The sequence below is a fragment of the Ambystoma mexicanum genome, chromosome 11 (genome assembly GCF_040938575.1).
Source record: "Ambystoma mexicanum isolate Mex_15411 chromosome 11, UKY_AmexF1_1, whole genome shotgun sequence".
Taxonomy (NCBI): domain Eukaryota; kingdom Metazoa; phylum Chordata; class Amphibia; order Caudata; family Ambystomatidae; genus Ambystoma; species Ambystoma mexicanum.
In genome coordinates this window covers 919,703,928-919,716,014 of record NC_090934.1, presented here as the reverse complement: position 1 = coordinate 919,716,014, position 12,087 = coordinate 919,703,928, and the positions used below count along the sequence as shown (strand labels likewise).

The 12,087-nt window shown below is 44.7% G+C and overlaps 1 protein-coding gene across 3 annotated transcripts in view; it reads right to left on the bottom strand.

The window, feature by feature from the left end:
- Positions 1 to 12,087, bottom strand: part of CHID1 (chitinase domain containing 1) — a 1,865,353-nt gene that overhangs the window by 1,697,734 nt on the left and 155,532 nt on the right. For all 3 annotated transcript variants that reach the window (XM_069624010.1, XM_069624012.1, XM_069624011.1), the window contains one exon: positions 11,612 to 11,756. In XM_069624010.1, the coding sequence (XP_069480111.1) occupies positions 11,612 to 11,722 (111 nt within the window). In that variant the 5' untranslated portion in view covers positions 11,723 to 11,756. The remainder of the gene's footprint in view (positions 1 to 11,611; positions 11,757 to 12,087) is intronic.

Below are 12,087 nucleotides of genomic sequence, written 5' to 3'. Positions count from 1 at the left end.
TTCAACTTTTGCTCCAGAGTCTTACAGGCATCAGCTAGGTTGACTCTCTCTTCAACCATATGCCTGAAGCCCGGAAAGACTTCTGGTTTGGCTATCTCAGCGGCCTCCTCCAGCTGGGTGGAGAAATCCCTGGTTAAAGTATTGACCTGGACTGAGGGTTCCAGGCAGTGAAGGCAGTCCTTGTGGACTTGGAAGATCACCTCATCCCTCCTGAAGTCACAGGTCACCTCTTCCTTACCATAAGGGCAGGAAGAGTACACCAGGAAATTCCCCCCAAGCTGGGTGAAGATCCTGTCTAGTGTTGCGTCATTGTCGCCATCACTGTCAAAACAGTCATTGGGGATCGGTCCCATCAGTTCATTACCTAAATCTATGGGAAAATGCACCCAGAGTGATACTCCTAAGGTCGCTGTTATCCACCATATTGGAATGGAGTTGTGTTCTCTATTGACCAACGGTGTTGGATTTAACCCGAACCCTTGCTGTTAGAGATGGGCGTTGAGGTGAACATATGCGTCAGGATTTTGCAGTTTCTGTCCTCTTAATTTTTACTTCGAGTAGGAATAGTCGGGTTGGTTCGGGGATGGTGACTTCCTCTCCAATTTAAACTTCAACTGCATACGGCAGCAATTGAGCTGACCAAAATGCTTTTTCTGAATCAAAGTCCATGGGATTACCCCCTAACTGGGACCAGGCTTTGAAGTTTATCAGGTCCAAACTAATGGCAAAGCGATTGGGAATGTCACTGCCTAACCAGAATGCATCTTGCACGACCGAATAGTTATGTAACATGCTTTTGTGGCATGCTTCTTTTGGGAGTTTTCAGAACATGGCTTTGCTGATGAAGCTCTTACTGTTGTTCACGCACACTCGGGCGAGAACAGAGTCCTTCCCCCTCATTTAACTGAATAGGGATAAACAACTGTTCTCTAATTTTCTAAATGCCAGCTAAACTTTGAGCTGGTTTCTCATTATTTTGGACTATGGAAGAGGGATTTTCTGATTGTGAATTGGTATAGAATTTCAGAGTATTACCTTCCAGTGTGGAATGCCACTTGAAACTGGAAGGAAGGTTGATTTTCAGAAATAGAGAGGAATTCCCATCACCAGTTTGTTGTCCTACTGCAATTACTGTCACGTCAGTAATTTGGTTGTTTTGAAAATGGAACTCAACGTGATCCTGTTTTTGTTCAACCATGTGGCATGTGCCATTTAAAATAACATGGTTGACACTATGTTTTAGTTTTATTGGTCGGTTAGTCTGGGTCCAGTGCCTTGTTTACACAGTCTATTAGGGGAGACAACCTACGGAGGATGTCACTGCCCAGTAAACATGGTGTGCCTTCTGGAGTCACGACTATGACCGGATGTTTCACCTTGTGTCGCCCAATTTTAATTTCTAAATCTGCAGTCCCCTCGACAGAAATTTAATTCCCATTGAAGTTCTGAAGTTGTCCAGGAAGAGGGGTGAGAGGGATCTGGTATCTCTACCCACTTCCTGAATTCAGCTGATCAAAGGCTCTCTTTCACGGAAGAGTGGCTTGGGATCCAGTGTCCACCAGTGCCAGAAATGTACATTACCCTTGTACTTGGACCGGGGCATAAAATCTTCCCTCCTTCTCCTCAAGGGGGCAAAGATAATGTGCATTTTGCATTCTTGACTCTTGATTCTGACACCGGCATAGTTTGGGAAGGATTCTGTGTGGGAGCTTGGGGATCTGTAAGAAAAATATGGCAGTTGGATATTGGGGGAGTTTTGGGCTCCCCTGGTTCTGATTCTGGCCCGTCCACCCCTTTTTGGGGGCAGTTACCAGAATAGGTTTGGTTAAGGTGGTTTCCTGGCTTATCATTCTGGGGTTCAATGATGGCGATTCTAATTCAGTCCTCACATTTACCCAGTCTTGATTAGGATCTCTCGGGACCAATTTTTCTTTGGGAGGAGTTCCTCCATCCCTGAAGGAGATCTTTTTCCCTAGAGTCCTCCGAGGACCCCTCTCCTTCAAATTGGAGGACACTAACCTCCTCCACAAAATGGGTCTTTTTAGGTCCTTTATTTCTCCTACCCGCCCTCTGTTACTTAGGTTGCAGACTTTCGGGGGCAGGAGATTTTGGTTCCGGTTCCTGGGTTTCCAGGGGCTTTACACAAGTGGGGCAGGAAGCTCCTCTAAGGCTATACACCCCCTTTGCCTGCGTGCCTCCTCCTTTGGAACCGTTGGCTTGTCGGGGTTCCCTCCCCGTCATTGCTCTGGAGTACCAGACCCTTGGGTTGTGGAGTTCTGAGCCGCTATGTTCATCTGAAGGTTCTGCTGAGCCATCAACATGCGACCCAGATCCTGGGACAAGTTCTGGACCTAGCACTCCATTTAGAACACCCACTCTGAACTCAAGACTGGGTTTTGACTTTAAGTTACCTAGATCTTTTATTAAAACATATAAATTAAGTTTATAGGTGGGCTTTGACATTTAAAGAATAAGCCTTTCAACAAAATATGCTTTTAAACAGGCGATTTTGCACTTCCTTCCTGAAAAATCACATAAAACTGAGTCCTTTACATCAGATTTTCCTCTGCAGCATATACATTTTATTCAGCACCAGTTCTTCCCTTAAATGCTGCGATGTGTTTGCAGTCTGGATGTATGTATCCAGCCTTTGCTTGGAGTTCTCTCTGCACAGCTGAAATTGTTACATGTTGCCATTTTTAGCTGCATTTCTCCTGCGGAACTGAAAACAAATGTTGCCGGGCTGGTTTTTCATGAGATACATTTCTTAGCTGATGTCACTCAATGAGGCCTGGCTCCTCTGAACCACCTGGATGATCTGTAATTTCAGTACTCTTTTAATTTCAATCATTCACTGGAAAATTAATGGCTCTAGTGCCAAAACAGCACTTTGAAGGTTGCAAAGCTGCATTTTAAAAAGGCATTTTCGTTTTTTAGCACAAATCTGCGGCCTTGTTTTATGTTGAGTGGAACAGAGCCCACTGGCATGCTCCTGCAGTGAGAATTCTGTTTTCAGCCCCACCCACACACAGTTTTGCTGATTTTTGCATGCACATGGGTTAACGCATCCATGTTTGCCTGTTTCTTTCCCCATTTGTAAAGTGGTGCAGTGAGGCACATCGGCATGGGTAAAAATATCCCGGTGGAAAAAGGGGTCTAAGTGGTCATACAGGGGTCCAGTAAAATATTCTGTACAGTTGAATGTCTTTGACTAACAGACGATTGTGAAGCTAACGAAAGTGAATCCCGTAGTCATAAGAACTGATTGAGAAAATGTGTGAATGACAAAGTTGGCAAGAGTAAACCAGAAGGAGGGATACCGATAAACAGGGGGCAAAGTCTAAAATCCCAATATACAGTGTGTTGACAAGAGTGAAAACATAAGAGGGATGTCCACAGTGAACTTTTCAAAAAGACATTAAGATTTGTGAATGACACAGAAGAAATTGTTTTGAGAAACTGTAGTGAACCCGGAAGAGGGAAGCTAATATTGAGAAGGGTCTGAGCCCAGAAGAGGGGGACCCAGGGGTGAAAAGTCATCACCCCTTGTACATGTGAAAAGGAACTCTTTGTTTATTATTTTGGATACATCAGGTCCTTGGAGGCAAGAGACTTTTTGTAGAAAAGAGACTTTACCACCAAGGCCCTGCTTGCTGAGAGCCGAACTGTTGGTTCGTGCTGGGAAAGCTCGATCGTGTGCTGTGCTCCAGAATCCTACCTTGTCCCATGCTGAAAATGTGGGGAAGGGAGACCCAGACTACTGCATCTGGACTTATTATTTGTGAACACTTCCTTCTTTCTTCTGAACACTATCCCACACTTCTTTTTGTATTTAACATAAGGATTGGCAATCGTTTTTTTTAGTACAGGCCCTTTTATATGACACGATGCCACTAGGACTGCCTTATTATTTGATGGTCAAAGCTCGTTCCCATCTTATATTTAGGTTTAGATTAGATGTTTTTCCAACCTACCTATACAGTTTAATAAACACCTTTGAACTGTAATCACTTGCGTCTGTCTTTTACTGTTGCCACCATGTGTTCCTTACACCTGGCAGGAGAGTAGACCAGGGTAGGGACCTTTTGGTGGTAGTCCTGGCAGGTTAGTGGACCAGGAAGAAATCATTCAAGTACTGCATTGTGGTGGAATATTGTTGAGAAGAAGTGGCAAGGCCAATAAAGTGTTTCATGAATTGTGGTGGAATCATCCTGACAAAACATTGTTGTTGATACAGAAGAATTGTGAAAGTGTTCGTTTGTTTCTCACAAAGAAGTCATGTTGAACTTTTGTCTATACTTGGAGATAAAAACTTGCAATCTGTATGAACTGTGGGCTAAAGACGAAGTGCAAAACTCTTTGAAGCAAGAAGAACTTTATGATCAGAAATGTGTTACAAAACGGAATTCTCTTATGTGACTAACTGAAATTCCTGATTTGAATCTGGGGAAGGGGATCAGACCCAGGTTACAAAGATATACAGTTATTAGATTTTGATTGAATTGTCATTTCTGTTACATTTGAATTGCCATCTATTACCTTTATGAGTTTGAAGCATGTATAAGTCTGAGGGATAGATTCCTTTTATTAGAGCGTTTTCCTTTAGTAGGCAGGGAAAATCCTCTTTAGGTTAGGGATAGCAAGGCATTTATCCAACCCTTATTATTTAATAAAATAGCTTCTTGTGAAAACCCTTTACCAAGTGGTCCACCTCACATTCCTGACCCATCGCAGCCCCCCGGAAATATCCACCTACCTCATTTAAGATTCAAAGCAGAATTCCTGATGTTTTGCAGAGACATTCAGGATTTCTCATGCTGAATATGGTTCAAACACATGCTACAACAGCTGTCGCACTATCATTCACCACCCACACACCACTAGCTATGCAGACTTTGAAGAAAGGCCACCAGAGAGGGTATGAAAGCCTATGACTTTATTTGTATTAATAGAAATTGATGCAGGTCAGTCTTTCCCAGACACCCCTTTCATAATGCTCCATGTCAAAAGCATGATGCACTCATGTACCTTTGCTGTGATCATTCGGCCAACATGTTCAACAACTGTTGTGCAACGGCAGCAGGGCAGGTTCAAAGGTCATATGTGCATTACTGACAGCTGCTGGAACACATATTTCCACCAGGCAGAGGTGGCTTTTTAATCAACTGCACCTCTGATGCAAAACATAATATTTGTATGGCCTAGCTAGCGTGGCAGCACGTCAAACTGTAAATATAAGTCGTGCCTGGTTGTGGCTACAGGGATCACACAATTATACAGCCATAGCAGCATTTAGATATGAGATTAGTGTCAGCTTCGCGAGCAGTGCTTCAGCAATGATGGGGTTTATGTGCATTAGCCATCTGTCTCTAAAACAGTCATCTGTGATAATAACCAGGAACCTGCTTCTATGATCACCCGAGAAAAGCCAACACCTTACTCCCAGGGCACAGGATCCGTTCCAGGAGACTCCCTGGGAACCACTGCTTCAAAGGCAGTCCTGAAATAATAAAGCCACTCACACATCAGGGAGCTGACCACTAGAGTACTTTTAATGAAGTCAGACATGGGAATGGGTGGATTTAGAGTTGCCAGATGCTGAGATGGGGGTTCCACCATCTTGGTTGGTTTCTGCTAGGGTTGTCTGCTCCCCATTACGTCCTGCAGACAAAACACTCTGGGTGATGTCAGAAGGGAAAGGTTACTTGTTAAAGCAGCCTGAATTGGACCCCTGACAATAGTCTGCTTTAGTCCAATAAGCTGTAGCATGTTGTCTTTATAAGAGCAGGTAGCCCTGTCCTTAGTGGATTGTTCTTTGGACAAGGATTCATCTGGCGCTCTGTTGGGGATGCAGTTTATTCCAAAGTCCTATGCCATAGGGTTGAAGACAGATGTTTACAAGGCAGAGAAGGGCTCTACATCCAACTAACCCAAGAGAACAGTAGGGATTACACTGCTGTTGGAGCAAGGCCTCTCTGCTCCCTGTGCACTGAAAACAGGATCCTGTACAATAGAGTTGTAGGACCCACTGTACAACGTCCTGGAGTGAAAGTGCAGAATTAAGGACTTGCACCTTGCCCCGGGAGGGCCTGGACTGGGTCCCCCAGCAAGCCATGAGTCCAATGCAGCTTGGAAACCGGTTTACAGCCTTGACACATCTCTTAGCTGGCTTGATTTACTTAGTGCCACTACTGCTTTAACACTCCACATTCTTCAAACCACGTACCTGCTCTTCAATCGGCCAGGCAACTCAGTCCTTTGAAGAGGACTACCTCGTCTCGACACATTCGCTAGCTCAAATGTGTGGAAGCAACCGACTCAAATGCTGATTTCACCTGCTGAAAGCCATCAACACGCTTGTCCCAATAGTCGACTCGACCCATCATAAGCCTTGGATCACCACCGACTCGACCGCCGAACCCGAACCGCTGGAAGACATTGACTCGACCATCTTGCATGCCATCTCAATCTACCAGAAGCCTGCACCTCAAACTGACTTAACTGCGACTCACCTTTGGGAAAACATTTCTCAGGCAGTCTAAACCCGAGGTTGTTGAGCCCCAAATACCAAATAAAAAATACTGCTAATGGTTCTGTGCCTCTGCCTCACCTACCCCACTTTCTACTTTTTAAAGATATATCCTTTGAACAGGGACATTTCTGCTGAAGTACTTTGCTTGAGCACGCTTGCTTATCAACCCACTGGTCCCTTTTATTTCTCAAAGTCTGCATTTTCTATGTCTCTGCTAAAAGGGTAGGTCTGTAATGTTTTAATCAGATGTGTGCATTTATTAGTTTAAAGAGATCCTATTTTCATAGACTCTTGGTTGGAGCTTCTTTTATTTTGGTACCACAGTAATATTGTAGGAAGGCATGGCATCAAAGTCAGACAGACACACGTGATCACAGTTCAAGGGTGTTTATTAAACTGTAAAGTGGGTGAGATAAACGCCTAATCGAAACCGAAATCTAAGACGGGAGCAAGCTACGGCCATCAAATAATAATAACACCGTCCTAGTAGTCTAGTCAAATTAAAAGGGCCTATACTAAAAATCCTATTGCCAATCCTTACCACTATGCTACAAAAGAGTGTGGGATAATGTTCACAAGAAAAGAAAGAAGTGTTCACAAAATGGTAAGTCAGGATGTTGTAGCCGGGGTCTGCCATGCCCACGTTTTTAGCTTGGGACAAGGCGGACTCATAAGCACAGCACACTCCTGGGCTTCTCCGGCACAAGCTTACAGTACCTTTTCTCTATATCAGGGCCTTCTGTGCGCAAGTCTCTTCTCATGCAAAGTCTCTTGCTTCAGAGGGCCTGATATAGCGTTCCACACCAGGCAGCCGGAGGCCCTGCAGCGCCGCACTTGCAAGTCTCGCTGACACAGACAGAAGCCAGGCAAGATGAACTTCTTTTGAATTTGCCCTAACTACCTGCGGAGGCATCGATACTCAGGATCTGTCTCCCACAGAATCCTCATAACAAAAGAGAGGATTTGTTTGGTAAACGCCAACAGTTGATTGCCAATTATAATTCACGGACTACTTTACAGTCCAGATGTCTACAATCTACGCCGTGACCCCAGCTTGCTGAACACGAACCCACAGGATTCTCCCACCTTAATACAACCCATCTTGATGAAGGCAGACACAACAGCAGCTACATAATACAGCTCTAGAAGGCCAAAACACAGTTGTGTTGACTTTTTGTCCCAGTGTTTGATTTATACACTGCTGAAGAATTGTGTAACTAAGCACATTTTGAATCTGTTTGTACATTTGTCCCCATGTTTCCCTTCAGGGGTTGTATTGTTAACGAGGTATTTACCTTGGGTAAGCACCGATGTATCATATGTAGGTACTTTAAGAAGTATCGAGGAAGTATGTTTTAAGTCAAGCTGAATGTCATTCATGTTGTATATTAAAATTATCTGAAGAATTGAAACTAACTAGTCTTTGATATGTCAAGATACTGAAGTGTATGTTTTGGGTTCAGTGTCATGCCCCACTCATCTTCCCACGGTAGAAAGAAACCGTATGCTCTTAGATCAGCAGCGAAACCATTTTATACAAGGTGGAGACTTTTTACCAAACTTCCCACAAAGAGGTGTTGATTCCCAGCATAGGATCGCGTGATATCTTTTGGTAATACCTCCATCGCGTGATCCGTGTGAAAGCATTTAGGTGCGCTTCTCTAAGCATTCGGTGCTTCCGATTGTTGAAACCATTACGATCCTGTCTTCTGAGATACAACTTTTCTTCCTCTGTAACTCCTTTTCAACTCAGTATCCTGCAGTGTTCTCCGCGTCCCGTGTTCTGACTGCGGCATTCCAAGAAGACTGTCCTTCTGCCGCGCACAGCGCCTACACTGCGGCGTTCCAATGAAGGCGTTCCTCTCCTCCTCCTAACCACGCCCAGCGTTATCACTGCGGCATTTCCAGAGAAGGTGTCCATTCCTCCTCGCCACGCACAGTGTCTCCTCGCCACGCACAGTGTCTCAAGTGTGGCGTTTCTCAGAAGGCGTACAAACGCGGATGCATATTCTTTCCTCGCCGCGTCCAGGGAGGCACTTCCGAGAAGGTGTCTTCCCGCGTTCTCGCCTTGCTTATCACCGCGTTCCAGTTCCGAATTGAGGAATTACTGGAAGCCAGTGACATCACACAAGCACACGGAAGTTACCCGATTCTCTAACTCAGGTGAATGATACCTCTATCATTTAAACTCCATTATTATTGCTGCCTAAGAACTTTTGTTGCTACCCAGAGTAAGAACTACTCAGCCCAGAAGGGTATTTCTCTTATTTCCATTTATATTACCAAGGTGAATTGAAACCTACATTCCAGAGTTAAAAAGAACAGGTTGGGCCATTGAACACACGTTCCTGTTGGGAATTATTTACTTTACTTAAAGGGTGAATTGAAGTCCGTCTCCGGATATGAACTTTTGCTTATGAACATTGATGTCCAGGACATGCTGCAGTGCACAGAACTAAAGGACGCTTTCCAGAATGCACCTACCAGACACTAGTGCGTCCATCGTGCCTGGGGTTAGTTTCCCTACTAACTTCCCTTTCCCTTTTCGTTGTTTCTATTGGGGATTCATTCCTGGATTTTGTTGCCATTTGAGACTTCCTCCAGATCAAGTCATATTAAGGTTAGTGGAATTAACTAGCAAGGTGATATTAGTTTAAGGTAATCAGTCGTCACTTACCTTTTGTTTCTATTACACAGATTGGAGAGTGTGTTCATTTACTTGCCCTTTCAATTGATTCCTCGCACTAGCTGTATGTTATAACGGACAGTGGGTGTGATCAATGGAAAGGGTTTTTCCTTGAGGAGTCATCACTGAAGCTAGGAAGAAAACGTCATCAGGATACTGTATCCTTTTTGTACATCTGTATCCTTTACTGGTATAATTACACGGTTGTTAATCCTAAATTAGTAGGGCGGCATGTCATCAGTGACCCTGCTGATTCGTATGTATTTAATCTTGCTTCGAGGGCCTGAAACAACAAAACAAAAGTTCCTTCCGTTATCCTTTTGCGAAGGGTGATTACCCTTCACCCTTGGATCCCCCTCAGCCGTGCTCGGATCCGTCTCTCAGTAGCCCGTCTCCCTCAGTCGGGCTCAGACCAACCAGAGCAATTGCCAATCCAAACAGAGACTTCCGAAGGGCTATCCCATCTCGAGGGGTTTGCTTACAGCAAGCACGGTTTTCACACATTGACAGTTCACATGGCGTGTTCCTCAGTTGGGCGCAAACGTCCATTTTACACTGCCAAGTTTTCAGTAATGGGTATAGGACTTTCGATTGTACAAGGGATTTGGCGCGACCCTTGTATGACCACCTTAACACACTATATCAGCCTTCCCTTGTAGTTTTCTTTCTTCCCAATGTTCAATACAATATCTTTGTTCATAAGAGGGGCACCAGCCAGAGACCTTCGACTGAGTGCCCACGTGGCGCCGTACCACTCTCTGGTACCAATTTGTTCACAAAAGACCTCTTGTCTAATTATCTTCTTACTGTTGCCACTGCAACCTTGAAACCAACACAGTCCAGTTAACTATCAGCTCCTCCCAAATCACTGGCTGTGCTGAATTCGTTGGTGGTCCCTTTGCCGCAGGAGTCAAGGACAGTACAACAATGGCAACCTCGTCTCCCCGCCCTGGCTATCAGTTCAGGAGGGTGCCATGTACTGCTGACATCCATCACACCATTGGCCAGCTGCGATTCCCGGTCTTATGTTTCTTTCATCAGAGGTCTTGCAGGTCTGGGTTGAAAAGGCCAAGGACAACTCCCTCCTGGACGTCCCTTCAGGTCTCGCTGCCTTTATTCTCCATTTGAACTGCCGTCCTGGAATAGGTGCTCACTCGTGCGTTCAGCATTGCTCGCAGTGTGCTCTTGTGCTGCGCCTTTTATCCCAATGGGGAAGGGAAGGGCCTGTAAGGGGTGTGTAGTTGTCGGTAATTGCCAGACTCTGCATGACCCTTTTGTTGGGACATGTCAGGTAAATGGCTCGCGTATTAGTCTGTTGTCGTTTATGTTTGTGTTGAAAAGGAGGAGGGGGGTAGAGTTTCCAAGTATCCCACTTCGCAGGATGGGGAAAAGGTGTCATAAAGAAGGTGATACCGCCTCTCACCCTTCGGTGTGCCACTTCCACTCCCCGAAGACCCCATCCAGGTGATCCTCCCGCACTGGTCCACCCCCAGGAACTGGATCCAATAGCGATGTCCGTGTCCTGGCCACCTGGATGAGAGACCCCCAGGGACTAGCGGGTGTTCATAACCCTCCTGAAGATAAAGCATATACTGGGGCCACGTTCCAAAAGAGGTGAATGAGGTATACCCGTCGGTGTGTGCTTGTTTCACCTTTATGATTCAGATCAGTGCTTGTTTAGTAGTAGTGTGGGTCTGAAAAGACATTTTAGCCACTACTGATCCCTGCACTCCTGCAGAGCAGTAGTCATTTTGTTACACAAACACCTAAGATTATCCCCCACCAACCCTCCATCAAAAACCAAGCTCTAGTCTCTGCTCAGTTTCTACCCTGAGCTACAAGGCTTTTTCTGCTTACAGCCCTAAAGCATAAAAAGCTCTTCTTGAAAGACCAGAAAGTCACACCTCAAATTCTCAACACAGTAAGTCGCCTGGATGTCTTTGTTGTAAAACTACCCTTTCCTCTGTTTACCCATCAATGTGCCAGCGCAATGAAGTGGCTGAAAAGCGGCATGTAGAGATTTCCAAACCCACCACAGTTATAGCAGTTAAAACATTAAAACACTTATTCCACCAATAGTGCGTTTCAAGAATTAAAACCTCCGGATGTATTTATGTAGCTTGCATCCTCCAAGAATGAAAACATCTCTCTGAAACACTGTCTGAGAGGTATTCTTGGGATACAGTCAAAGTAGACAGAGGTGTTATCTTTTCCATGCTTTTATTCAGGATTTCTTTTCATATCCCAAGTTTTAACCGGGCCACAAATGGGTCTTACACAAACTAAACATGCCAAAATTAAAAACCGCATGGAATACCAGGGGGCTGAAGGCCAGACCCAGAAATGTATGGTTTGCAATCATGATGTTTTAACAATACATTATAGTATCTTACCTTGGCCTCTGGAGTTTTAGGGGAAGATTTCTTGACATCAGTTTTTGACAGCGTTGCATCCGAAAATTGATAAATCACAGCCAGAGATATAATAATGCCCACAGTCTTCATGGCGGAGTCAATGCCAGGTAACAGACTAAACCCACTGTCAAAGAAACAGAAATAAGCATATTTAAGACGTTTATAGGATTCAGCAAGGCAGCATAAACTATGTTTGTTGCAAGCTTCATCCACCCTTTCTCATCTTCCAAACACAGACAATCATGATCTATTCACCTGAAGAATGTATTTGTGTGCACCTCAATCTCTGCATTAAAACATTTAAGTCAGTCGGATTGAGTAGATGATGGGTCTTATAAATGTAATCTTTAAAAGGTTAGTGTGCAAGTCTGTGTTGGGAACCAAATCAAACACCCCCCTTCCTATGTGTGTGGTTCCAGTATACCTCCCACATGTCTGCCCACTCTCACTGTCCT